The sequence below is a fragment of the Zophobas morio genome, unplaced genomic scaffold, assembly GCF_036711695.1.
Source record: "Zophobas morio isolate AGI-343-1 ecotype UQ-CSIRO unplaced genomic scaffold, CSIRO_AGI_Zmor_V1 ptg000041l, whole genome shotgun sequence".
Taxonomy (NCBI): domain Eukaryota; kingdom Metazoa; phylum Arthropoda; class Insecta; order Coleoptera; family Tenebrionidae; genus Zophobas; species Zophobas morio.
The window spans coordinates 2,516,262-2,544,099 of NW_026972146.1; the positions used below are offsets into that span (position 1 = coordinate 2,516,262).

At 32.7% G+C, this 27,838-nt stretch overlaps 2 protein-coding genes across 2 annotated transcripts; one reads left to right on the forward strand and one right to left on the reverse strand.

Annotated features, from left to right (window-relative positions):
* Positions 1-1,187: 1,187 nt before the first annotated feature.
* Positions 1,188-12,891, reverse strand: LOC135140803 (glycerate kinase). Its single transcript, XM_064071488.1, has 3 exons — positions 12,814-12,891; positions 2,055-2,948; positions 1,188-2,010 (listed from the first exon to the last, which is right to left on the reverse strand). Exons 1-3 carry the CDS (start codon positions 12,839-12,841, stop codon positions 1,346-1,348), a joined length of 1,587 nt encoding a protein of 528 aa, XP_063927558.1. The 5' UTR covers positions 12,842-12,891; the 3' UTR covers positions 1,188-1,345.
* On the forward strand, positions 12,231-27,830 carry LOC135140804 (phospholipase A1 member A). Its single transcript, XM_064071489.1, has 7 exons — positions 12,231-12,407; positions 20,134-20,263; positions 20,489-20,711; positions 20,885-21,074; positions 21,127-21,318; positions 21,370-21,541; positions 27,615-27,830. Exons 1-7 carry the CDS (start codon positions 12,308-12,310, stop codon positions 27,718-27,720), a joined length of 1,113 nt encoding a protein of 370 aa, XP_063927559.1. The 5' UTR covers positions 12,231-12,307; the 3' UTR covers positions 27,721-27,830.
* Positions 27,831-27,838: the final 8 nt, after the last annotated feature.

Consider the following 27,838-nt stretch of genomic DNA (forward strand, 5'->3'; position numbering starts at 1 on the left):
TTCAGACTTGCAATATTTAGAAATCTTGAAAATTTCTGAGATCTCTCGAAATTTCTGAACCCTTAGAAATCATGAGAAATCCTGAGAAATGTTGATAAATTTTGAGAAATCTTGAGAAACCTTAAGCTATTTTGAGAAATTTTCAGAAATATTGAGAAATTTCGAAACCTCAAACCCTCGAAAAATTATGAGAAATACTTAGAAATTTTGTGAAATCTTGATAAATTTTGAGAAATCTCGAGAAATTTTGAAAGGTCTTAAGAAATCATTTAAAATCCTGTGTTATCTTCAGAAGTCTCGAGAAATATTGAGACATTTTGAAAAATCTTGATAAATTTAAGAAGTTTTCAGTAATCTTGAGAAATACCGAGCAATCTTTTAAAATCTGGAGAAGATTGAGAAATCTGGAAATCTCGAAACCTCGAAACTTTGAGAAATTCAAACAAATCTAGAGACATTTTGAGAAATGTGAGAAATCTGGAGAAATCTTGCGGAAATCTCAAGGAAATCTCTTAGAAGTCTCGGGGAAATCTTGAGAAACCTTGAGAAATCTCTAAACCTGGAAACTTTGAGAAATCCTAAGAAATCTTGAGAAATGTCAATAAAGCTCGAAAACCCTCGACCAAGTTTCGAAGAAATCTTGAGAAATCTCGAAATCTCAAAACTTATAAACCTTGGAAAATCTGGAAAAATCCTGAGAAATGTTGAGAAATCTTGAGAAATCCTAAGTGATCTTAAAAAATCTTTAAAAATTTTGAGAAATCTCCAGAAATCTTGATAAAATCTGAGAAGTCTTTAGAAATATAAATTTCCAAGAGGATTAACCCCTATTCAGATTGATATAATTTTTGGGGTAAAAATGATGGAAGCGCCGGGATAATAATTTATTTAAAAATCCTGATTTCAACAAATTTAAAGTATTTTCAGCATTTGTTTAAATATCACGACATCTGAACAAAATAATACAACTTTGGATTGAAATCTGAAACGATATCTACTTTCGGTACTGATTTGACCCATTTCTTATACAAAAATGACATCTTGTCACTTATTTGAAGAAGCAAAACACAAATAAGCACATATTCATAATCCCGAGAAAATATCCAATTGGAATCAGTGATTTTCAAATCGATTTAATGGAATTAATTTTTGGGAAAATTGGTGGATAATAATTAAATACAGAAATCTCTATTTCAAAAAGGGTGAAAAATATATTTTCCTTAATTAATAATAACCATATTTAAAAATAAATTTTCAGACAAAAAATGAGTTCCTCCACACACTTCTGAATTTCGCAATTAATACCATTCCGCCGCCACGCCGCCCCACAAATCGCCGCTCCCGCTTAGCATTCACGCGCCCTCCTTGGCTTTACGAGCATAACGTGTACATCCATGACATTGGTGCCCGTGTGTCCGATCTTAATCAAGAACTCGCCTCCCCGTAGCCTCGAATAAAAACCATACGAATCGTTGTTGTTTAAATAATCCTCGGCTTTAATATTCTCCTCGAGGCCATTATTAACTAAATCTGAAGTTCCGATTGCCCCGGCGGCGTCAGTTGGGCCGTCTATTCCATCTGTTCCACCGCTGAGAAATGAAATATCAGCCGATTTTATGTTAAGCTTATTAAGTCGAACCGAAAGCTCTAAAGCTAATTGCTGGTTGCGTCCTCCTCTGCCGCCGCCATTGACCACAACCGTCGGCTCGCCGGCGGCAATTACGCACACTTCTGCCCCCAAGTCCCAGCCGGAGGCGGCGTCCGCGAAGTCGGGGCAAATCGGAAGGTCACACTTTTGTAGAAAATTTTTAAGGGGTTGTTTGTCGGATGGATCGGCGATGGCGGCGGCTAAATCGGCGTAAGTTTGGCTTAGTTGGTGGGTGCTGCCCGCCACCGAGGTTGATAATACGGCGGTTTGGAAACCTAGGGAGGCGGCGTGGCGGCACGCCGCCTCCGCCGCGATTACATTATTCCCGATGATGAACGTGTCCACGTGGTCGTATCGACCATCTACAACAAAAAATTACAAAAGAAATTGTTTTAGTGTAGCTTACTGTGAATTATAGTTTCTTGTTTTGTCTTTTTCTGGGTTAGAACCGTTTTAATGGAGTCGGGTAAATCGTGGCAGCCATATTTATCCAAGATGGCGGCTGCATCCTCATCATCAGAAGTGGGATACGTCGGTCCGCTGGCGATAAACCCCAACGGGTCCCCCACCACGTCCGACAGCACCAAAGTGACAACCCTCGCAGGATAAGCCAACTCTGCTAATCCACCCCCTTTTAGCACCGATATTTGCTTACGGACACAATTAAGTTCTAATATGTCCGCACCCTTAGTCGATAATGCCTTAATCAAATCCTGCTTCTCTTGTAACGTAATCGGGGGCTTAGGCAGCGGCAGCAGCGCCGACCCTCCGCCGGACATCACCACCACCAGCAAATCGTCCGCCCCCAAACCCTCCGCCAGAGTCTTAATCTCGAGGGCGCCTCGAAGGGCCGCCTCGTCAGGGATGTTGTTGGGCGCGCCCTCGATAAACTTAATTCTCGACTCGACTTTGAACTTCGAGAGGATTCCGGAGGGGACGGTCACTAAGCCCGTGTTGAGTTTGTCCTTGAGGAGCTTTTCGAGTTCGAGGGACATCCCGAGGACGGCTTTGCCGAAGCCCACTAGATAGCAGGGTTTGTGGAGAGGGTAGCTTCGGTTTTGGATCGATAGGTGGCTGTTGGTTACGTGGACTTGGCTGGGGATGAGGTGGTGCGGTTGCACGGACTCGACGGACTTGAGGAAGATTTCTTTCAGGGGTTGGATTGACATTTTTCGGGTGAAAGGGTGCGCAGGGTGGGGTTTGGCGAAGTGGAACATGACACTGGGGGACTTAACCTTACTTTGGAGAGATAAGAGATGGCACTGATTGTGGGAGGTGCGCGTGGGGTATGTGGCGACATCTGTGGCGGGTTTGGGTAACTTGTGAAATAAAATGCAGGAATCTGTTAACGTTAATATATGATGTTTTTTAAAAAGAAATATTTTTGTTCAAAAATAGTTTATTATTGTACGAATAACAAAAAACAATAATCACTTATACACAAGATTTATTTATTTATTTATCTCAGTAATACGTTAAGGTGTATATAATGTTGCCTATACTGTACACAACAGATTGATTTCTTTTCATAATAAGTGAAGATGGGACTCGCCACGCACCAAGAAAATTAAATTCCACGGTAATTTATTTCAAACAATGACATCTTAACAATTCCAGATGCGATTTCACTAACCGTGTGCTGTCAATCATCACTGTGTAAAACAATAGCAAAATTTATGGTTTGTCTATAAATTCGAAAAAACGAAAACCAACATGACTTTCAAGCGAGTAGTGTTTTCTATTTTATTAACAAATTTCATTAACAGACTAACATAACAATTAACAGCAGCAATTGTATACTATAAATAAAATATTTATAATATTTTTCAAATTTAAAATTTTCATTTTTCAAATTATGTAATTTCAGAATTTTTCGATTTAAAATTTTTCAGTTCTTAATTTTTCGCTTTTCAATAAAGAGAAAAACTGACATTTTAAACATTTTTTAATCGAGGAGGTTAAGAAATGAAAATTGAAAACATGGAAATGACACCTCGAGAAAATTTCGAAGAAAAGCTCGAGCTTTAAGAAATTTTGGGAAATCTTCAGAAATCTTGAGAAATATTAAGTATTCTCGTGAAACCTAGTGCAAGTCTGGGAGAAATCCTGAGAAATGCTGGGAGAAATATTGAAGAATCTTGAGAAACCTTGAAAAATCCTGACAAATCCTGAGATCTCCTGAAAAATTTCGAGACGTTCTTAGAAATCTTGAAAATTTTGAGAAATCCGGAAGAACATTGGATTCTTGAAATCTCGAAATCCATAAATCTCCAAATTTCGAACTCTCGACAAAACTCGAGAAATATTGAAACACCTCATGAAATCTCAAGAAATCTTAAGGAAATTTCGAGAAAATCTCGGAAAAATCTTGAGAAATGTGGAGAAATTTTTGTAATTTTGAGAGGTCTTGATAAACCTTGTGAAATTTTGAGATTATTTGAGAATATCAAAATCTCGAAACCTTAAAAATAATGAGAAATCTCAGGATTTCCTGAAAAATCCTTACAAAAAAAAATGAATATGTTTCAATTTTTTTGGTTTTTTAAATTCTGGAATTTCGGTTTCTCGATTTGTCGATTTTTCAGTTTTTCAATTTTTAGTTTTTGGGATTTCGATTTTTTTTTTAGTTTTTTGATGTTTGGATTTGCTGATTTTTCAATTTCCCGATTTTTTAATTTTTCACGTTTTTACGTTGCTAAATTTTCAGATTCTAATCTATTTTTGATTTTCCCACTTCTCGACTTCTCCAAATTTCGATTTTTCAGTTTTTCAATTCTTCGAATTTTCGACGTTGTTTTTTTGGTTCTTCGATTTCTCAATTTTCCAATTTTTTTATTTCTCAATTTTTGTTTCAATATTTCGTTTTCGATTTCGACTATTGGATTTTTCGATTTTTTATTTTTTTCAGTTTTCGGTTTTTTAAATTTTAGAATTTTAAAATTTTCGAGTGTTTTATATTTCGATTTATCAATTTTTCAAGTTTTCGATATTTTAATTTTTTATTTTCAAAATTCTATATTTTTCGATTTCTCGAGTTTTCAGTTGTCTATACTTTAATTTTTCAACTTTCCGAATTTTAACATTTTTTGAGATTTCGATTTATCGAGAATCGGTTTAGATGTTATAGATTTGTGGATTTTTAGATTTTTGGATTTTTGAATTTTTGAATTCTTGGATTTTCGGATTTTTGGATTTTCCAAATTTTTAAAATTTTCAGATTTTTGGATTTTTCAAAATTTTCAGATTTTTTGGATTTTTCAGATTTTCCAGATTTTTTTAATTTTTCAAAATTTCCAGATTTTTTGGTTTTTTCAAAATTTCCAGATTTTTTGATTTTTCAAATTTTCCAGATTTTTTGAATTTTTCAAAATTTCCAGATTTTTTGAATTTTCCAAAATTTCCAGATTTTTTGAATTTTTCAAAATTTCCGGTTTTTTTGGTATTTTCACATTTTTCAGTTTCTTTGGATTTTTAAAATTTCTAGATTTTCTGAATTTTCCAAAATTTCCAGATTTTTTGGATTTTTCAAAATCCTGTAATTAAGGAAACAATAAACTTATTATTATTATTATCGTTATTAAAAATCTTGTAATCTCGAAACCTCGGAACTTTGAGAAATTTTGAGAAATTCTGAGAATTCTTGAGAAAATTTTGAGAAACCTTTAGAAATCGTGAGAAATCTTGAGAAATTCTAAAAAATTTCATGTTGTGAAATTTTGACAAACATTGAAAAATCTCAAAATCTAGAAGCCTTGAAAAATAAAACGAAATCTCAGGATTTCTTGAAAATACTTAGAAATGTTAATAATAATAATAATGATGGGTTTATTTTCCAACGGACAGGTGTCCATATAGATACAAAAATCTTACAATTTAACAAATATATATATGTATATATATACACTAACTAGCGCTTTATAATACATGTTACAAAAATTAAATATTTAGAACTGAGTATAATAGTCTATAATTTTATTCCTTAACCTACGATTCAATAAACTGTCGTTAAAAATATCAAATATATTACATATGCAATTGTACAATCTAAGGCAATTTAACAGAGGAGAATTATAATGGTGAAATGTATTAGGAATACAATAAAAAAACGTAAGTGGCACTCTGCTCACTATCCTCGGCACAACTATTTTTATTTGACTAAGTATTTCATGACTATTAATTGAACCATTAAGAATTTTTTGAAGAAATGTTATGCTGGCTACGTTTCTTCTACTCAATAGAGATTTTTCATTCAGAATATTCAGGAGAACTTTTTGATTACAGTGTAATTCCGGATAACGCCCAAACATTTTAAAAAATAAAAATTTACAATATTTACGTAAGACATTCTCAAGAAGACTAACAAAAATCTGTTGTGCAGGACTCCATATACAACTACAGTACTCGAGTTTGGATCTCACTAACGAAATGTTGAGAAATCTTGATAAATTTTTAGAAATCCTGAGAAATCTTCAGATATGTTGAAATCTAGAAACTTTTAGAAATGTCGAGAAATCTTGAGAAATTCTAAGAAATCTTGAGAAATGTTGAGAAACCTTGAAAAGCGTTGAAAACCGTGGAGAAACCTCGAGAAATCTTAAGAATTCTTGAGAAATGTTGAGTAATCTCGAAAAATTTAGAGAAATCTTCAAAGATTTAGAAAAATCTTGAAAGATTTAGAGAAATCTTGAAAAACTTCACTTTCGAGAAACTTTTATAAATTTTGAAAAATCCTGAGAAATTTTTATAAACCTTAAGAAAACTTGACACATCTTGAGAAATCATGAGAGATTTTGAGTAATCTTGAAAAATCCTGAAGAATCTTAAAAAAAAAACGATTGAGAAAATGTAAGAAGTCTTGAGAAATCTAGAGAAACCTTAAAATTTTGAAATTTAGAACAGTGGAAAAACCTCGAGAAATCTTGAGAAATTTTTATAAATATTACGAAAACTTGACATATCTTGAGAAAACTTGGGAAATTTACGAATCTTGAACTCTTGAAATTCCGAAAAATTTTGAAATCTTAAAACTTCGAAATGTTGAGAAATCCTGAGAAATTTTGAAAAATCTTGAGTTATCTTAACAAATATTGAAGAATTTCGGAGAAATCTCAAAGAAGTCGTGAGAAATCTTGACAAATCTTGAGAAAATCTGAGAAATCCTGAGAAATTTTGAAGAATCTTGAGAAATCATGAGAAATCTTGAATAATCTTGAAAAATTCTGTATAATCTTCAAAAAAATATTGAGAAAATTTAAGAAGTCTTGAGAAATCTCGAGAAACCTTGGAATCTTGAAATCTAGAACATTGAAAAAACCTCGAGAAATCTTGAGAAATCTTGAGAAATTTTTATAAATCTTACGAAAACTTGACACATTTTGAGAAAACTTGGAAAAATTTCGAATTTTGAAATCTTGAAATTGTGAGAAATTTTGAAATCTTAAAACCTCGAAATGTTGAGAAATCCTGAGAAATTTTGAAAAATCTTAAATTATCTTAAGAGATATTGAGGGAATTTCGGAGAAATCGCATAGAAGTCGTGAGAAATCTTGACAAATCTTAAGAAAATCTGAGGAATTCTGAGAAATTTTGAGAAATTTTGAGAAACCTTGAGAAATCATGAGAAAATTTGAGTAATCTTGAAAAATCCTGAAGAATCTTCAAAAAAATATTGAGAAAATTTAGGAAGTCTTGAGAAATCTTGAGAAGCCTTGGAATCTTGAAATCTAGAACAGTGGAAAACCCTCGAGAAATCTTGAGAAATTTTTATAAATCTTGAGAAAACTTGACACATCTGGAGAAAACTTGGGAAATTTTCGAATCTTCAAGTCTTGAAATTCTGAGAAATTTTGAAATCTTAAAACCTCGAAATGTTGATAAATCCTGAGAAATTTTGAAAAATTTTGAGTTATCTTAAGAAAAATTGAGGGAATTTCGGAGAAATCTCAAAGAAGTCGTCAGAAATCTTGACAAATCTTGAGAAAATCTGAGAAATCCTGAGAAATTTTGAGGAATCTTAAAAAATCATGAAGAATCTTCAAAAAAATATTGAGAAAATTTAGAAGTCTTAAGAAATCTTGAGAAACCTTGGAATCTTGAAATCTAGAACAGTGGAAAAATCTCGAGAAATCTTGAGAAATTTTTATAAATCTTACGAAAACCTGACACATCTTGAGAAAACTTGAGAAATTTTCGAATCTTGAAATCTTGAAATTCTGTGAAATTTTGTAATCTTAAAACCTTGAAATGTTCAGAAATCTTGAGAAATTTTGAAAAATCTTGAGTTATCTTTAGAAATATTGAGGGAATTTAGGAAAAACCTCAAAAAAGTCGTGAGAAATCTTGGCAAATCTTGAGACAATCTGAGAAATCCTGAGAAATTTTGAGAAATTTTGGGGAATCTTGGGAAATCATGAGAGATTTTGAGTAATCTTGAAAAATCCTGAAGAATCTTAAACAAAACAATTGAGAAAATGTAAGAAGTCTTGAGAAATCTAGAGAAACCTTAAAATTTTGAAATTTAGAACAGTGGAAAAACCTCGAGAAATCTTGAGAAATTTTTATAAATCTCACGAAAATTGACATATCTTGAGAAAACTTGGGAAATTTTCGAATCTTGAACTCTTGAAATTCTGAAAAATTTTGAAATCTTAAAACTTCGAAATGTTGAGAAATCCTGAGAAATTTTGAAAAATCTTGAAAAATTCTGAAGAATCTCCAAAAAAATATTGAGAAAATGTAAGAAGTCTTGAGAAATCCTGAGAAACCTGGAAATCTTGAAGTCTAGAACAGTGGAAAAACCTCGAGAAATCTTGAGAAATCTTGAGAAATTTTTATAAATCTTACGAAAACTTGACACATTTTGAGAAAACTTGGGAAAATTTCGAATCTTGAAGTCTTGAAATTGTGAGAAATTTTGAAATCTTAAAACCTCGAAATGTTGAGAAATCCTGAGAAATTTTGAAAAATCTTGACTTATCTTAAGAAATATTGAGGGAATTTCGGAGAAATCTCAAAGAAGTCGCGAGAAATCTTGACAAATCTTGAGAATATCTGAGAAATTCTGAGAAATTTTGAGGAATCTTGAGAAATCATAAAAAAGTTTGAGTAATCTTGAAAAATCCTGAATAATCTTCAAAAAAATATTGAGAAAATTTAAGAAGTCTTGAGAAATCTCGAGAAACCTTGGAATCTTGAAATCTAGAACATTGAAAAAACCTCGAGAAATCTTGAGAAATCTTGAGAAATTTTTATAAATCTTACGAAAACTTGACACATTTTGAGAAAACTTGGGAAAATTTCGAATCTTGAAGTCTTGAAATTGTGAGAAATTTTGAAATCTTAAAACCTCGAAATGTTGAGAAATCCTGAGAAATTTTGAAAAATCTTAAATTATCTTAAGAGATATTGAGGGAATTTCGGAGAAATCGCATAGAGAAATCTTGACAAATCTTAAGAAAATCTGAGGAATTCGGAGAAATTTTGAGAAATTTTGAGAAACCTTGAGAAATCATGAGAAAATTTGAGTAATCTTGAAAAATCCTGAAGAATCTTCAAAAAAATATTGAGAAAATTTAGGAAGTCTTGAGAAATCTTGAGAAACCTTGGAATCTTGAAATCTAGAACAGTGAAAAAACCTCGAGAAATCTTGAGAAATTTTTATAAATCTTGAGAAAACTTGACACATCTGGAGAAAACTTGGTAATTTTTCAAATCTTCAAGTCTTGAAATTCTGAGAAATTTTGAAATCTTAAAACCTCGAAATGTTGAGAAATCCTGAGAAATTTTGAAAAATTTTGAGTTATCTTAAGAAAAATTGAGGGAATTTCGGAGAAATCTCAAAGAAGTCGTCAGAAATCTTGACAAATCTTGAGAAAATCTGAGAAATCCTGAGAAATTTTGAAGAATCTTAAAAAATCATGAAGAATCTTCAAAAACATATTGAGAAAATTTAGAAGTCTTAAGAAATCTTGAGAAACCTTGGAATCTTGAAATCTAGAACAGTGGAAAAATCTCGAGAAATCTTGAGAAATTTTTATAAATCTTACGAAAACCTGACATCTTGAGAAAACTTAAGAAATTTTCGAATCTTGAAATCTTGAAATTCTGTGAAATTTTGTAATCTTAAAACCTTGAAATGTTCAGAAATCTTGAGAAATTTTGAAAAATCTTGAGTTATCTTTAGAAATATTGAGGGAATTTAGGAGAAACCTCAAAAAAGTCGTGAGAAATCTTGGCAAATCTTGAGACAATCTGAGAAATCCTGAGAAATTTTGAGAAATTTTGGGGAATCTTGAGAAATCATGAGAGATTTTGAGTAATCTTGAAAAATCCTGAAGAATCTTAAACAAAACAATTGAGAAAATGTAAGAAGTCTTGAGAAATCTAGAGAAACCTTAAAATTTTGAAATTTAGAACAATGGAAAAACCTCGAGAAATCTTGAGAAATTTTCATAAATCTTACCAAAACTTGACATATCTTGAGAAAACTTGGGAAATTTTCGAATCTTGAACTCTTGAAATTCTGAAAAATTTTGAAATCTTAAAACTTCGAAATGTTGAGAAATCCTGAGAAATTTTGAAAAATCTTGAAAAATCCTGAAGAATCTTCAAAAAAATATTGAGAAAATGTAAGAAGCCTTGAGAAATCTTGAGAAACCTGGAAATCTTGAAATCTAGAACAGTGGAGAAACCTCGAGAAATCTTGAGATATCTTTAGAAATTTTTATAAATCTTGAGAAAACTCGACACATTTTGAGAAAACTTGGGAAATTTTCGAATTTTGAAGTCTTGAAATTCTGAGAAATTTTTGAAATATTAAAACCTCGAAATGTTGAGAAATCCTGAAAAATTTTGAAAAATCTTGAGTTATCTTAAGAAACATTGAGGGATTTCGGAGAAATCTCAAAGAAGTCGTAAGAAATCTTGACAAATCTTGAGACCATCTGAGAAATCCTGAGAAATTTTGAGAAATTTTGACGAATCTTGAGAAATCATGAGAGATTTTGAGTAATCTTGAAAAATCGTGAAGAATCTTCAAAAAAATATTGAGAAAATGTAAGAAGTCTTGAGAAATCTTGAGAAACCTTGGAATCTTGAAATCTAGAACAATGGAAAACCTCGAGAAATCTTGAGAAATTTTTATAAATCTGAAGAAAACTTGACACATCTTGAGAAAACTTGGGAAATTTTCGAATCTTGAAGTCTTGAAATTCTGAGAGATTTTGAAAAATCTCTAGTTATCTTAAAAAATATTGAGGCAATTTCGGAGAAATCTCAAAGAAGTAGTGAAAAATCTTGACAAAGCTTGAGAAAATCTGAGAAACCCTGAGAAATTTTGAGAAATTTTGAGGAATCTCGAGAAATTATGAGAAATTTTCAAATCTTCAAACCTCGAAATGTTCAGAAATCCTGAGAAATTTTGAAAAATCTTGAGTTATCTTAAGAAATATTGCGAGAATTTCGGAGAAATCTCAAAGAAGTCGTGAGAAATCTTTGCAAATCTTTAGAAAATCTAAGAAATCCTGAGAAATCATAAGAAATTTTGAGTAATCTAGAAAAATCCTGAAGAATCTTCAAAAAAATATTGAGAAAATTTAAGAAGTCTTGAGACATCTTGAGAAACCTTGTAATCTCGAAACCTCGAAACCTTGAGAAATTTTGAGAAATCTTGAATAATCTTTAGTTGTCTTGAGAAATATTAAGAAATCTTGAGGAAATTTCGGAGAAATCTCAAAGAAGTCTTGACAAATCTTAACAAATCAGAGAAATCCTGAGAAACTGAGAAATTTTGGGAAATCTTGAAATTCTGAAATTTTTAAGAAGGGTCGGAAATCCAGCTCGATTTAGTGAGGATTATTTTTGATTAAAATTGGTGGATGCGCCGGGATAATTAATTTAAATGAAATTTTTATGAAATCTTTATGAAAAAAATAAGACATACATGAAAAAATTACGCTGTTAAAACTTTACCACGAAAAAAATTTACAATGTAACATTAAAATTAAAATAACAAAAAACATAATGGAAGGGCATGAACAATATGTGCTATGTTTTTGAAACAATTTGTGGTTGTATTTTGCATAATGTTGATAAGGTTCCGCGTCCGACATACCAGAAATGACCCTTACATAACAATACAACCCATTATCATTAATAAATTAGCGTTTGTCGTTACACAACAGTCCAAACCCAGCCAAAAATCACCCACTTAACTCCAACAACGCTTTATATAACATCCACATAACACCACCACAAATTTCCCTTACAACACAAACGAAACCGTCATACCCAAATGCTTCTCCATTACCAACCTCTACCAATAAATTACGTCAAACAACAGTTCCTAGCCCCCCTGTCACCATTCCGCTAACGACCAGCCCAATTGCCCAACTTCCGCCATGTCCACACCATCTTCGCCCATTAAAAACCTATTTGCCCATGAAAGATCCGGAAGCCCAACATCCTTTCCACCCTCGTTGCGCAACGCCCAACACGTTATCAAAAATTCCCATATCCAGTGAGAGTCACGCAGCCGGCGTAAAAGTGAAGGTACTCTTCGTATCGCGATGCATACGGCAATTGACCATCGAAGCCGCTGGATCGACTTTCACTGCTGCGGCTAAAATCACTGTCAACAACACAAACACGGCCAATGTTAAGATGACTGGGCAAAGGCAATCGCCGGTTTCTGTGGCAGTGAAACGAGAAAGTGTGGTGTATATCGTGCTGTGCTACTACCTGCTCTTCTTCGCCATAAGCGGTAAGTAGCTCGAAATTGAGAAATAATTCGTGAGAGGTGAAGGTTAGGGTTTAAGGTTGCTTGCGACAAGAATTAATTAACTGGAATCGTGTGCGGAATTTTTTAGAGCGTAGTTACGGATAATTTATGCAAGATTTTTTCTTTTCTCGGAAAATTGAATGTCAGGGTTTTTAGAAACGACGGAAAATTCCACAACAATAGCGATATTAATTTATGCGTTATTGGATCTTCTTTACTTTCACTACACATGACACACTATTTCATCTGGTGTTTTTACATTTCGGTTTCTAAATTCGTCACCTGAAAACGACCGGTTTCACTTGTGGATTTCCAGCGAATCGAGAAAAAACGTGAGTGTTAATAACACGTTACGTTACACTTATCTGTGATAATAAAGCGTACTTACGTAATTGTCTTCCGTACTGTAATGGCATCTTTGCGGCACAATTTTTACACACGTAATGGTCTTAATCGAAGATATAATAGAAAGCGACAATTGCAATTTTTTTTATCATTTTTGTAAGCGTGTTTTCCGGAATTACAAGTGGGAAAAGTCTTTGTTTGCCGGTAATTAAATGTAATGAGGTAGTGCAATAAATTGGTTTGTTTTCACAGGAATTAAAACATAATGTTCATGGCGTGTGATTATTTCCATACAAGAAAATAGTCGCTTTTGTGTAAAACTGAACAATTCATGTTAGTTTCTAATTTGTTTTTCACGATATTTGTTTACTGGTAAAAGTTTTCGTTTGTCCAAACACGATTTTCCACTCGAAATGGGTGTTGCAATGTTTGAGTCTTCGGATTTTAACACTAATTGGAATGTAATCTGAGTTTCCGACGAATGCGTAGTGATTGTCTGCTTTATAAAATGTAGGACATAAATTCATATTAATGAACGTGAAGAATGTTGGAAGTGAAATACTCAACTTAATATTAAATACATAATAATGTTTATATGTCTGTCTAATATACATTATTCAAATGGATATTATATAATACCGATAAGACTGTTTTCCTGAGGAAAGAGCACGTGAAATTATAACAAAATGACCCTAAGTTTGGTTATCGAGAACTTTCTACGTGCGTTATTGTCGAACTTTCTTACCGCAGCAGAAACTGCATTGTCATAGTTCAGGATCGAACTAGGACGCTATACAAAGATACGTTTTTACGTTTATGAAGTCTTCCAAAAAGTTTGAAAGATCTAATTTATGAATATTCCGGATTCCATAATTCCTAAAGATTTCAAATATTTCGAATATTTCCAAATATTCCAAAGGTTGCAGAAATCCCAAAAAAATTCCGGATAGACAAAACACTAGAAATTCCAGAGATTTTTAAAAATTGTGGCGATTCTAAAAATTCTGAATATTTCGAAGATTGAAGATTCCAAAATTCTGAAGATTATGAAGATTACAAGGATTCCAGAAACTCCAAAGATTCTTGAGATTTAAGATATTCTAAAAATTCTGAAGATTCCGAATGTTCCGAAAGGTAAAAATCCAAAAATTCAGAAGACATTGCAGATTTCGATTACAAAGCTTCCAAAAATTCCAGAGATTTCAGAAATTTCAGAAATTCTAAAAATTTCAGATATTTCAAAACTCCTGAGATTCCAGAAATTCAGGATTCTGAATATTGCGAAGATTGAAAATTTAAAAAATTCTGCAGAAGATGAAGTTTCCGTAGATTTTGAAGATTATAAAGTTTCCAGAAACTCCAAAGATTCCGTATTTTCCTAGATTCTTGAGATTTCAGAAATTCTAAAATTTCTGAAAATTCTGAGTATTTCGAAAAATGAAGATTCCAAAAATTCTGGAGATATTAAAGGTCTCTACATTCCGAAAATTGTAAAGATTGAAAAGGCTTCAAATTTCCAAAGGTTCCAGAATTTCGAAAAGGACTCCGGATAGACGAAATTCTCAAAATTTCAGAAATTTTTTAAATTGTGGCGATTCAGAAGATTATAAAGATTCCAGAAACTACAAATTTTCCGAATTTTTCCGGATTCTGAATACTTCTAAAACTAAAAAATCCAAAGATTCAAGAGATTTCAATAATTTCCGATATTCCGAGACTCTTGAAATTCGAGAAGCAAAGATTCTAAAGATTCTGAATCTTTACAACACTGAAAATTCCAAAATCCTGAAGACTGCAGATTCCGGAGATTCTGAAGATTATAAATTTTCCAAAAATTTTCTAAAGGTTCCAAAAATTCTGGATATTCCTAGATGTTTGAGATTTCAAAACTTCAAAAAAATTTGAAGATTTTGAATATTTGCAAGAATGGACAATCCAAAACCTCTGAAGATTATAAAGGTTACAAAGGGGAATTCAGAAATTCCAGAAATTTCAAATATTCCAAAACTCTTGAGATTCCAGAATCTCTAAGGATTCTGCACATTCTAAAAATTTTGCAGAAGATGAAGATTCCGAATACTTTGGAGATTATGAAGTTTGTGAATATTTAGGAAACTGAAAAATACAAAAATTCCAAAATTCCAGAGATTCTGAAGATTCTGAATGTTTGCAACACTGAAAGTTCCAAAATTGTGAAAACATTACAAATTCCGAAGATTCTGAAGAATATAAAGATTTCAAATATTCTAAAGGTTCCAATGGTATTAAAAATTCTAAAAACTCTGTAAATTCTGAATGTTTGAAAGAATGAAGATTCCAAGAAACTGTGAAGATTATAAAGATTTCAAAAATTTCAGAGATTCCAAAGCTTCCAGAGGTATAAGAAATTCCAAAAAATTTAGATATTCCAAAAAAACACTTGAGATTTCATAAGCCCTTAGGGATAAGTATTATGTATATTCCGAAGAATGAAGATTCTACAAATTTTGCAGGAAATGAAGATTCCGAAGATTTTCAAGATTTAAAGTTCAGTCACTTACCAAAATCAGACTTATCTTAAGAAAAACTAGCCCCGCCTACCCGTCCGTGAGTGATCTTGAGAAATCTTGAGAAATGTTTGGAAATCTTGAAAAATCTTGAAAAATCTAGAAATTTCGAATATCGAAACATTGACAAATCCTGAGAAATTCTATGAAAACTTGAGAAATCTTGAGAAATTTTGAGAAATCTTATAATCTTCAAATCTTGAAATATGGAAATCTCTAAATTTCGAAGTCTCGAGAGACTTCAACAAGTCTCAAGGAAATTTCGTAAAATTCTTGAGGAATCTTGAAATATTTTGAAATTCTCGTAAAAATCTTCAGAAATTCGATCATATCTAGGAGAAATTTTAAGAAATCTCGAAATTTCGAAACCTAGATACCTCGAAAAATCTTTAGAAACCCTGAAAAATGTAGAGAAATCTTGAGAAATTTCGGTAAATCTTGAAAAATCTTGAAACATCCTAAGAAATCTTGAGAAATCCTGGAAGTCTTGAGAAATTTTGAGAAATCTTATAATCGTGAAATCTCGAATTCTAGAAATCTCTAAGGAAATTTCAAAGAATTTTTGAGGAATCTTGAAATATTTTGAAATATTTTGAGAAATCTTGACGAGATCCTGAGGAATTTTCGTAAAACTCTTGAGAAATCTCGATGATGTCTCGGAGAAATTTTGAGAAATCTCGAAACCTAGGAACCGTGAAAAATCTTAAGAAACTCTGAAAAATGTTGAGAAATTTTGAGAAGTTTCTGGAAATCTTGAAAAATCTTTAAAAATCCTAAGAAATCTTGAGAAATCCTGAAAGTCTTGAGAAATTTTGAGAAATGTTATAATCTTGAAATCTAGAAATCTGGAAATCTCGAAATTTGGAAGTCTCGAGGAACTTCGATAAATCTCAAGGAAATTTCGTAGAATTCTTTAGGACTCTTGAAATATTTTGAAAAATTTTGAGAAATCTTGAGAAATCTTGTGGAAATCCTGAGGAAATCTCGTAAAAATTCTGAGGAATTCTCGTAAAAATCTTGAGAAATCTCGATCTAGTCTCGGAGAAATTTTAAGAAATCTCGAAACCTCGAAACACTAAGAAATTCTAAGAAATCTTGAGAAATCTTGAAATCTTGAAACCTGGAAACCCGAGAAATATTTAGAAATTCTGGGAAATGTTGAGAAATCTTGAAAAATCCTAAGAAATCTTGAGAAAATCTGGAAGTCTTGAGAAATCTTATAATCTTGAAATCTCGAAATCTGGAAATCTGTAAATTTCGTGGTCTTGAGAGACTTCGACAAATCTCAAAGAAATTTCAAGGAATCTTGCAATATTTTGAAAAATTTTAAGAAATCTTGAGAAATCTTGACGAAATCCTGAGGAATTCTCGTAAAAATCTTGAGAAATCTCGATCATGTTTCGGAGAAATTTTAAGAAATTTCGAAATCTCGAAACCCTGAGAAATTCTAAAAAATCTTGAGAAATCACGAAATCTCGAAACCTGAAAACTCGAGAAATGTTGAGAAATTCTGGGAAATTTTGAAAAATGTTGAAAAATCCTAAGAAATCTTGAAAAATTCTGGAAATCTTGAGAAATATTATAATCTTGAAATCTCGAAATCTGGAAATCTCTAAATTTTGATATCTCGAGGGACTACGACAAGTGTCAAGGAAATTTCAAAGAATGCTTGAGGAATCTTGAAATATTTTGAAAAATTTTGAGAAATCTTGAGAAATCTTGAGGAAACTCTAAGGAATTCTCGTAAAAATCTTGAGAAATCTCGATCATGTTTCGGAGAAATTTTAAGAAATCTCGAAATCTCGAAACCTAGAAACCTCGAAAAATCTTTAGGAACCCTGAAAAATGTTGAGAAATCTTGAGAAATTTCGGAAAATCTTGAAAAATCTTGAAAATCCTAAGAAATCTTGAGAAATCCTGGAAGTCTTGAGAAATCTTGAAAAATCTTATAATCCTGAATTCTGGAAATCTCGAAATTGCAAAGTTTGTAGAAACTTCGACAAATCTCAAGCAAATCTCGTAGAACTTTTGAGAAATCTTGAAATATTTTTGAAAAATTTTAGGAAATCTTGAGACCTTGAAGAAATCCAGAGGAATTTTCGTAAAAATCTTGAGAAATCTCGATCTTGTTTCGGAGAAATTTTAAGAAATCTCGAAACCTCGAAACCCTGAGAAATTTTAAGAAATCTTGAAAAATCTCGAAACCTGGAAACTCGAGAAATGTTGAGAAATTCTGGGAATTTTTGAGTAGTTTTGAGATATCCTAAGAAATCTTGAAAAAATCTGGAAGTTTTGAGAAATCTTATAATCTTGAAATCTCGAAATCTGGAAATCTCTAAATTTCGAGGTCTTGAGAGTCTTTGACAAGTCTCAAGGAAATTTCAAAGAATTCTTAGGAATCTTAAAATATTTTGAAAAATTTTGAGAAATCTTGAGAAATCTTGACGAGATCCTGAGGAATTCTCGTAAAAATCTTGAGAAATCTGGACCATGTCTCGGAGAAATTTTAAGAAATCTCGAAACCTAGGAACCTCGATAAATCTTTAGAAACCCTGAAAAATGTTGAGAAATCTTGAGAAATTTTTGGAAATTTTGAAAAATCCTTAGAAATCCTAAGAAATCTTGAGAAATCCTGGAAGTTTTGAGAAATTTTGATAAATATTATAATCTTGAAATCTTGAAATCTGGAAATCTCGAAATTTGGAAGTCTCGAGGAACTTCGATAAATCTCAAGGATTTCGTAGAATTCTTGAGGAATCTTGAAATATTTTTGAAAAATTTTGAGATATCTTGAGGAATCTTGAAGAAATCCTGAGAAATTCTCGTAAAAATCTTGAAAAATCTCATCATGTCTCGGAGAAATTTTAATAAGTAAATCTCGAAATTTCGAAACCTGGAAATCTTTGCAGAAGTTGAAGATTTCGAAGATTTCCGAGTTTTGAAGTTCAATGACTTTAAAGAAAAGGGAACTAATAAAATGTAGGCTGTTAAAAAATATGATTTATTCCTTATTTCAGAAAAAAAAAATAAGAGAAAGGGTGGGTGGGCGGGGTTAAATTTCACTTTTTCGGACGAAGTCTTTTATAAGCAAGTAATAGCTCCGCCCACCCACCCCCTCTTCATTCCAGTGATCACTCTTAATATTGTTCAGTCATTTACTAAAATCAGCCTTATCTTAACGTTTCGAAGACTGAAAAATCCAAAAATTCTGGAAACATTGGAGATTTCGAAGATTGTAAAAATTACAAAGATTCCAAATATTCTAAATATTCCAAAGACTTCGGAAGTTTCAAAAATTTCCGACGTTCCTAGACCCCTAAGATTTCAAAAATTCTAAAAATTCTGAAGATTCAGAATATTCGGGTTTTCCAGATTCTTGAAATTTTAGAAATTCTAAAAATTCTGATGAATTTGGAGTTTCAATGATGCTAAAGATTATAAGATTCTAAATATTTCAAAGATTCCAGATATTTCAGAAATTTCAAAGATTCTAAAATTTTCTAAGATTAAAAATTTCGAAAATTCAGAAGACTGAGGATTTCGAAGAAAGAACATTCCGAAAGTTTTGAAAACTTTGAAGATGTCGAAGGTTCTGAAGATTATAAAGATACCTACAAATATCCTAAAAGTTTCATAATACAGAATTCAGAAATTCCAGATATTCTAAAAATTATAAAGATTCTGAATATTTTGCAGTCTAAAGATTCTCAAATTTCCGAAAACTTTGGTGAAGATTTTGAAGATTTTAAAGTTTATAAAGATTCCAATGATTTCAAAGTTTCCAGAGACTTCAGAGATTTCCTCGGCTCTTGGGATTCCATAAATTCTAAAGATTCTAAATATTTTAAAATCTTCGAAGGCTAACAATTCGGAAAATTCTGAAGACTTTGAAGATTTCGAAAATTAAAGATTCCGAAAATTTTGAAGACTGAAGATGTCGAAGATTCTGAAAATTATAAAGATATCTAGGATTACAAATATTCCAAAGGGTCCAGAAATTCCGAAGAATCTGGATGGTCTAAGAGTCTAGAAATTCCAAAAAAATCTTAAAATTTTGCTGAAGATTTCGAATTTAGATTTCGATTTGTTAAATTATAGGGTTTATCACAAAAGAGAAAATTTCACAAAATCAAATTTTACAATTTTTCGAAAAACCTAGATTTGGTTCGACTGTACATCAACTAATTGTTCGTCTGGTTATTCTGGAGTCCATCAAATACGTAACCATAATTTTATTATAAATTAAATACAATCCTACCGCCCTATTTAAGCCAATTAACACCGCTGTAATACCCTATTACGTGACATATTAATTACCTTCCCAAACATGCAAGTGTCATTTTCGCGCTAATTTTACATTATACAATCTTTTTTCCATTCAAGTAGAAAGCTCGAAAATTCAAAATTCAAAGTTTTGAAAATTTCGTGTTAAGAAATCGCAGGAAAAAAAGTGTGATAATAACTTAGAAATGAAAAGAAAGCAAAACAGAAGAAAAGTAAGGCGAAAATTAAACACCGCATTAGTGTCTCAACTCATCAACTCTCACGGGCTATTAAAGAAAGTGTAGATAAACATAACCATCAAAAGTGAGAGTATCATTAGGAGTATATTGATGTCTGGCCCGTCCTCAAAAAACCAGATTTCAAAGTATTACAAAATTTAACATAAAAAAAACTTGTTTGAATTAAAAAGTACATTGCAAAGAAAGTAAACATAGTATCAAGTTCATATGGAAAACACGCTATTTATGAATGAAAATCATTAATAAGAAACATAGTTTTTTAACTTAACTGTTTACTAATTTGTTTCATTCCAGGTATCAACAGCCAAACAACCAAAGAAAAGAAAAAGCCCGAGACCGTCCAGGACCTCTTCAACACCTCCTCCTGCATCCCCCGACCTTACCGATGCCCCCACAGGCAAATCCAATTCTACCTATACACCCGGTGAGTCGGCGTTGCGTCAAGCCGATTTTCTAATAAACGAAAGTGTGCCTAATCATACACTCAAAACCACGAGACATCCGATGACTAACGCAAAAGCCGGCATTTTAATGTCCTATTAAGTCAAAATTACTGCTTTTAATCAACTATTGCCATTCTGCACCAATGCGCAACACTAGCATTGAGAGTGAAACGTTGCACGAATTTTTGCATAAATTGTCTTTGTAGGAGAACCCAGAAGACTGGCGAACTCCTGGACACCACCAGAGAAGAGTCGCTGTATAACACAAGGTTCAACCGAATGTACCCCACGAAAATCGTGGTTCATGGGTTTGGAGGAGGGAGGAACCTGGCGCCCAGCACAGACATGAGGGACGCCTATTTTCATAGGGGGAACTACAACATTATTATTGTGGATTATGGGACACTTGTGAGGGAACCATGTCTTAAGGTAAACCCTGATTAAATGTTTCTGAGAAATTAGAGAAAGTATTCGCTATCACATGATTAAAAATGTGGCTCATAATAATTTATAATGACACCACTTAATGTTGTCTCACTTTAATCGATGTACTCACTCGACCCCTTGACCATTCCGATTTTACCCGATTCTCGCCCTTACAGCAAATGGAATGGGCGCCCCGCTTCTGCGCCAAGTGCATCGCCCAGCTGGTCAACTACCTCACCCACCACCCCCGCGGCGTCCGCGCCGACGATTTGCACCTCATTGGCTACAGCGTCGGCGCCCACATTTCTGGTCTCGTGGCCAACTACCTCGACCCCGTCGAGCACGGCAAACTGGGTCGCATTACAGGTAATGGGCGAAGCGCAAAACGCGCTTTCACTTTCATGGTACTTCTTCGCAGGCCTGGACCCCACCATCGTCTTCTACATGGGTCAGAACCGGTCGCGCGACCTGGACTACACGGACGCCCATTTCGTGGACGTGCTGCACACGGGGGCCGGGATTCTGGGGCAGTGGGGGCCCACGGGACACGCGGATTTTTACATTAATGGGGGGTCGAGCCAGCCGGGGTGCGGCAGTGATACTGTTTTTAGTAAGTGGAGGCGGCGGTTTTGGGGGCGGGAATAATTTGGGGTTGTTGCAGAGACTCTGGCGTGTGATCATACCAAGGTGACGCCGTACTTTATAGAGTCGATTGTGACGAAGAAGGGGTTCTGGGCGTACCCGTGTCCGACGCTGTTGAGCTTCATGACGGGGTGGTGCAGTCCGGGGGATGAGGAGTACGTGATGATGGGGGAGCATGTGGATATTAACAAGTAATTTTTTTTTCTGCAATTTGGCAGCAATAATTTTGTTGAAGTTTTACTGTTTTTATATCATTAAAGAAATCTTGAGAAATTCTGAGGAATCTTGAGAAATTTGGTAAAATCTTGAGGAAATCTCGAGGAATTCTCTCAAGTTTTGAGAAATCGCGATAAAGACTCTCTCTTTCTCTTATAAATATGGAAATTTTAAGGAAACTTGAGAAATCCTGAGAAATCTTGAGAAATCTGAAAAAATTTGAGAAATCCCGAAATCTCGAAACTTGGAAACCTCGAAAACTCTGGAGAAATACTGAAAAATGTTGAGAAATCTTGAGAAATTTTAGGAAATCTTGAAAAATATAAAAATCTCGAAAGTTTATTTCTCAAGATGTTTCAAGATTTCTCAAGACATTTCAGGTTCAAGATTTCTGGGTATTTGTCAGAATTTTTCAAGAGGTTTCCAGATTTCAAGTTTTTGAGATTTCTAAAGATTTCTTAGGATTTCTCAAAGTTTCCAGATTTCGAGATTTCTGCAGATTTCTCGGAGATTTCTAAGAAGTTTACTTGAGATTTCCGCAAGATTTTTCCAGATTTCTCAATATTTCTCCAAATTTCTTCGGGTTTCTCGAGATTTTCCTAGATTTTTTTAGATTTCTCAGAATTTCTCAAGGTTTGGAGATTTAAAAATTTCTCAAATTTGTCAAGATTTGTCGGTATTGCTCAAGATTTCTCAAGTTTACACAAGATTTTAAATGATTTCTCAAGCCCTCTCAAAAGTCCTGAGAAATTCTGAAAAAACTTGAAAAATCCTGGAAAGTCGTGAAAAAATTTTGAGAAATCCTAATAAAGACTCTCTCTAAATCAGGAAACTTTGAGAAATCATGAGAAATCTCGAAATCTTGGAACCTGGAAACCTCAAGAAACCTTGAGAAACCCTGAGAAGTATTAAGAAATGTTGAGAAATGTTGAGAAATAGTGAATAATCTTGAGAAATCTAGACATCTTAGATTCTGAAAAAACTTGGAAAATCTTGAGAAACCTAGAGAAATTTGAAAAAATCTTAAAAAAATCTTAGGACAATGTCGAGGAATTCTCGTAAAAATGTTGAGAAATCTAGAACGTGAAATTTTGAGAAATCGGAATAAAGACCCTCTCTCTAAATCTGAAAACTTTGAGAAATCATGAGAAATCTTGAGAAACTTCGAGCATACTTCGGAGCAATTTTGAGAAATTTGAAAATCTTGAAACCTGAAAACCTCAAGAAATTTTGAGAAATATTTAGAAATCTTTAAAAATTCTGGGAAATTTGAAAAATGTTGAAAAATTATGAGAAATCTTGAGAAAAATTAAGATATTTTGAGAAATTTTTGGGAAAACTTGGAAAATCTTGATAAATCTTGAGAAAACGAGAAATCTAGAATCTCGAAACTGTGAGAAATCCTTATAAATTTTGAGAAACTTTGAGAAATTTTAAAAAAGCGAGAGAAATTTTGCGAAACCTTGAGAAACGCTAAGAAATGTGGAGAAATCTTAAAAAATCTTGAGGAAATGTCGAAGAATTCTCGTAAAAATCTTGAGATATCTCGAGTGTCTAGGAAATTTTTGAGAAATCGTAATAACGACTCTCTCTCTAAGTCTGGAAACACTGAGAAATTATGAGAAATCTCGAGAAACTTTGAGCATGTCTCGAAGAAATTTTGAGATATCTCGAAATCTTGAAACCTGGAAATCTCAAGAAATCTGGAGGAAAGCTCCTTGAAATCTTGAGAAATCCTTATAAATTCTGAAAAAACTTGGAAAATGTTGAGAAACCCAAAGAAATTAAAAAAAATCTTAAGGAAATGTCGAAGAATTCTCGTAAAAATGTTGAGAAATCTCGAGCATGTCTCGGAGAAATTTTGTGAAATCGGAATAAAGACTCTCTCTCTAAATCTTGAAACTTTGAGAAATTATGAGAAATCTTGAGAAACCTCGAGTATATCTCGGAACAATTTTGAGAAATTTCAAAATCTTGAAACCTGGAAGCCTCAAGAAATTTTGAGAAATTCTGAGAAATGTTGAAAAATCTTTATAAATTCTGAGAAATCTTGAAAAATGTTGAAAAATTATGAGAAGTCTTGAAAAACCCTGAGAAGTCTTAAGAAATCTTGAGAAATCTTGAGAAACCTCGAGAGACCTCTAAAAATCGTGAGGGAAGCTCGTAGAATTCTTGAGAAATATTGAAAAATCTTGAGAAATTTGGGAAATCACGAATTCTCGAAACCTTGGGAAATTTTAAGAAATCCAGAAAAATATTGAAAAACCTCGAGAAACCTCTAGAAATCTCGAGGAAAGCTTATATAAATCTTGAGAAATGTTGAGAAATTGTAAATAATCTTGAGAAATCTAGACATCTCGGATCTCGAAACCTTGAGAAATTCTTATAAATTCTGAGAAAGCATGAGAAATCTTGAGAAACCCTCAGAAATTTGGAGAAATCTTAAACAATCTTGAGGAAATGTCGAGGAATTCTTGTAAAATTGTTGAAAAATCTCGAGCGTGTCTCGGAGAAATTTTGAGAAATCGGACTTGAGTTGAGACTCTCTCTCTAAGTCTGGAAACTTATGAGAAATCTTGAGAAACCTGGAGCATATCTCGGAACAATTTTGAGAAGTTTCAAAATCTTGAAACCTGGAAGCCTCAAGAAATTTTGAGAAATGTTGAGAAATCTTTAGAAATTCTGGGAAATCTTGAAAAATGTTGAAAAATCATGAGAAGTCTTGAGAAACCCTGAGAAGTCATAAGAAATGTGAGAAATCTTGAAAAACCTCGAGAGGCCTCTGAAAGTCGTGAGGAAAGCTCGTAGAATTCTTGAGAAATATTCAAAAATCTTGAGAAATTTGAGAAATCACGAATTCTCGAAACCTTGGAAAATTTTAAGACATCCAGAAAGATCTCGAAAAACCTCGAGAAACCTCTAGAAATCTCGAGGAAAGCTCGTAGAAATCTTGAGAAATGTTGAAAAATCGTGAATAATCTTGAGAAATCTAGAAATCTCGAATCTCGAAACCTTGAGAAATCCTTATAAATTCTGAGAAAACTTGGGAAATCTTGAGAAATCCAGAGAAATTTGAAACAATCTTAAAAAACCTTAGGGAAATGTCGAAGAATTCTCGTAAAAATATTGAGAAATCTCGAACGTGTCTCGAAGAAATTTTGAGAAATCGGAATAAAGACTCTCTCTCTAAATCTGGAAACTGAGAAATTATGAGAAATCTTGAGAAACCTCGAGCATATCTCGGAGCCATTTTGAGAAATTTGAAATTCTTGAAACCTGGAAGCTTCAAAAAATTTGGAGAAATCCTGAGAAATGTTGAGAAATCTTTAGAAATTCTGGGAAATCTTGATAAATGTTAAAAAATCATGAGAAATCTTGAAGAACCCTCAGAAGTCTTAAGAAATCTTGAGAAACCTTGAAAAACCTCGAGAAGCCTGTAAAAATCGTGAGGAAAGCTCCTACAATTCTTGAGAAATATTGAGAAAACGTGAGTAATCTTGAGAAATCTTGAGAAATGTTTGGAAATCTTGAGAAAACTTGAGAAATCTTGAGTAATCTTTACTAATCTTGAGACATCTTGAAGAATATTGAAAAATCTTGATAAATTTGAGAAATCACGAATTCTCGAAACCTTGGGAAATTTTGAGAAATCCAGAGAAATCTTGCGAAACCTTGAGAAACCCTAAGAAAACTTTAGAAATTTTAAAAAATTTTGAGGAAATATCGAGGAATTCTCGTAAAATTCTTGAGAAATCTCGAAAACTGGAAATTAAAAACTCCTGAGATGTCGTGAGAAATATCGAAACGTCGAAAGCTTGAGAAATTCTAAGAAATTTAGAGAAGTTTTGATAAATCCTGAAAAACCCTGTGAATTTTTTAGAAATCTTGAGATAAAATATCTAAGAATGTTCGTAAAAATCTTGAGAAATCTTGAAACCTAGAAAAATCCTGAGACGTCATAAGAAATCTCGGAACGTCGAAATCTTGAAAAATTCAAAGAAATTTGAGAAGTGTTGAGAAAACTTGAGAAACCCTGAGAAATTTTTAGAAATCCAGAGAAATCTTGAGAAATTTTTAGGAATCTGGAGGAATTTTCATAAAAATCTTGAGAAATCTCGAGCATCTCTAGGACAAATTTTGAAAAATCGTATAAAAACTCTCTCTAAATCTGGAAACTTTGTGAAATCCTGAGAAATCTTGAGAAATCTCAATATCTCGAAACCTGAAAACTTCGAAAAATCTTGAGAAATGTTAAGAAATTCTGAGAATCTGGAGAAATCTTAAAAAATTCTGAGAAATCTTGAGAAATCCTGGAATTTAGAAACCTGGAGAAACCTCGAGAAAGTTTGAGAAACTTTTGAGAAATGTTGAGAAATCGTGAGTAATCTTGAAAATTCTTGATAAATTTTGAGAAATCTTGAAATGTCGAATCTTGAAACCTTGAGAAATTCTAGGAAATCTTGAGAAATTATGAGAAATCCTGAGAAATCTTAAAAAATCTCCAGAAATTTCAAGAAACCTCGAGCATGTGTCGGAGAGGACTTGAGAAATCTTTAGAAATGTTCAAAAATCTTGAGAAATTTTGGTAAATCTTGAGAAAGATTTCAGATATTCCAGAAATATCAAATTTCCGATTTTCCGAAACTCTTAGCGTTCCAGAATTACTAAAGATTCTGAAGATTCTGAATATTTCAAATAGTGAAGATCAGGAGATTATAAAGATTTCAAATACGTTAAAAGTTCCAAACTTTGTGGAAATTCCATTTGAAAGATTCTAGATAATCTTTGACTCTGGAAAATCCAGATATTCTAAAGACTATAAAGATTCTGAATATTCCGGAGTCGGGAGATTCCCTAAATTCTGAAGACTTTGATGGAGATTTCGAAGTTTCTAGACATTATAAATTTTCCAAAAACTTCAAATATTCCAGAGATTTCAGAAATATTAAATTTATGGATACTCCTAGACTTTTGGGATCCTAGAAACTCTAAAGATTCTGAAAATTTTTAATATTTTGCATATTGCGAAGAGTGAACATTTCAAAGATTTCAAAAAGTCTGAAGACAGCCTGAGAAATCTTGAGAAATCGTGGAATTTTGAAATCTCGAAATAATAATAATAATAATAATAATAATAATACATTTATTGAATCCAAAAAAAAAAAGAGAAATCGTGAGTAATCTTGAGAAATTTTGGGAAATCTTGAATAATTTTGAAATCTAGAAATCTCGAATCTCGAAACCTTGAGAAATCCTGAGAAATTCTGAGAAAAGTTAAGTAATCTTGAGACATGTTGAGAAATATTGAAACATCTTGAAAAATTTAAGAAATCCCGAAATTTCCAAAGCTCGAAACCTTGAAATTTAAAGAAATCTAGAGAAATCTTAAAAAGTCCTGAGAAATCCTGAGAAATCTTGAGAAACCTCAATAAATCTCGAGAAGCTTCAAAATCTCAAAACCTGGGGACCTCGAGAAATCTTTAGAAACCCTGAAAAATGTTGGAAAATCTTGAAAAATTCTGGGAAATCGTTAGAAATCACGAGAAAATCTCGTAAAATTCTTGAGAAGCCTTGAGAAATCTTAAACAATCCTAAGAATTCTCTTGATATGTCTTGAGAAATCTTGAAATCTCGAAATCTGGAGATCTCTAAATTTCGAAGTCTCGGGAAACCTCAAGGAAATTCGAAGAAATCTCGTAAAATTCTCGAGAAATCTTGAGGAATCACTTTTCCCATCAATGTGTTTTCTCCATATTCGTTACTTTTATTATTTCCATCAGAGGTTTTCTACTTACCATCAGTTCCCGAACATGATGTGTCTTCCTCCGTTTACTTTATTGTTTTTAATCTTGCCATTGACTGAATCTGTACATTATTTTTTTTCATTTTTGAGCAAAAAATCTGCTTCTTCAGCCAGTTTTGCTCTACCTCTTTAGTCTTATTCGCTATATTTTTCATTCTTACTCTTTCCTTTATGCCTTATTTCTAGTGTTTTTTTTTTTAATTTTAACTTCAAAAATTGCCACCAACTGAAAATTTTGCTTTTAGGGCACGAGGAGTTTACTACGTGTCGACCAACCCAAAGCCCCCCTACGCCCAAGGCCCCCCCAAACGTCAAAGACGACGAGGAATTTTTTTCAACAGACTGCAGTAGAATTTAGCCTATAACCCATCTTCTGCGAGAATCGTTACCAGTAGTCCAGTGCTGAGTTTGCCACAAGTCTTAGTTACTAATAATTTATTGTAGATCTAGATTAATATTTTGTTAATAA

Excerpts from the sequence above, each read along its gene's own strand:
- LOC135140804 (XM_064071489.1), top strand. The coding sequence starts at position 12,308 with ATGACTGGGCAAAGGCAATCGCCGGTTTCTGTGGCAGTGAAACGAGAA. Across the intron at positions 21,319-21,369 it reads CGGCAGTGATACTGTTTTTA|AGACTCTGGCGTGTGATCAT; the intron begins GTAAGTGGAGGC and ends GGGTTGTTGCAG. Across the intron at positions 21,542-27,614 it reads GAGCATGTGGATATTAACAA|GGCACGAGGAGTTTACTACG; the intron begins GTAATTTTTTTT and ends TTTTGCTTTTAG.
- LOC135140803 (XM_064071488.1), bottom strand. The coding sequence starts at position 12,841 with ATGCCATTACAGTACGGAAGACAATTAC. Across the intron at positions 2,949-12,813 it reads ACAGTACGGAAGACAATTAC|ATGTCGCCACATACCCCACG; the intron begins GTAAGTACGCTT and ends AACCCGCCACAG. Across the intron at positions 2,011-2,054 it reads ACAAGAAACTATAATTCACA|ATGGTCGATACGACCACGTG; the intron begins GTAAGCTACACT and ends TTTTTGTTGTAG.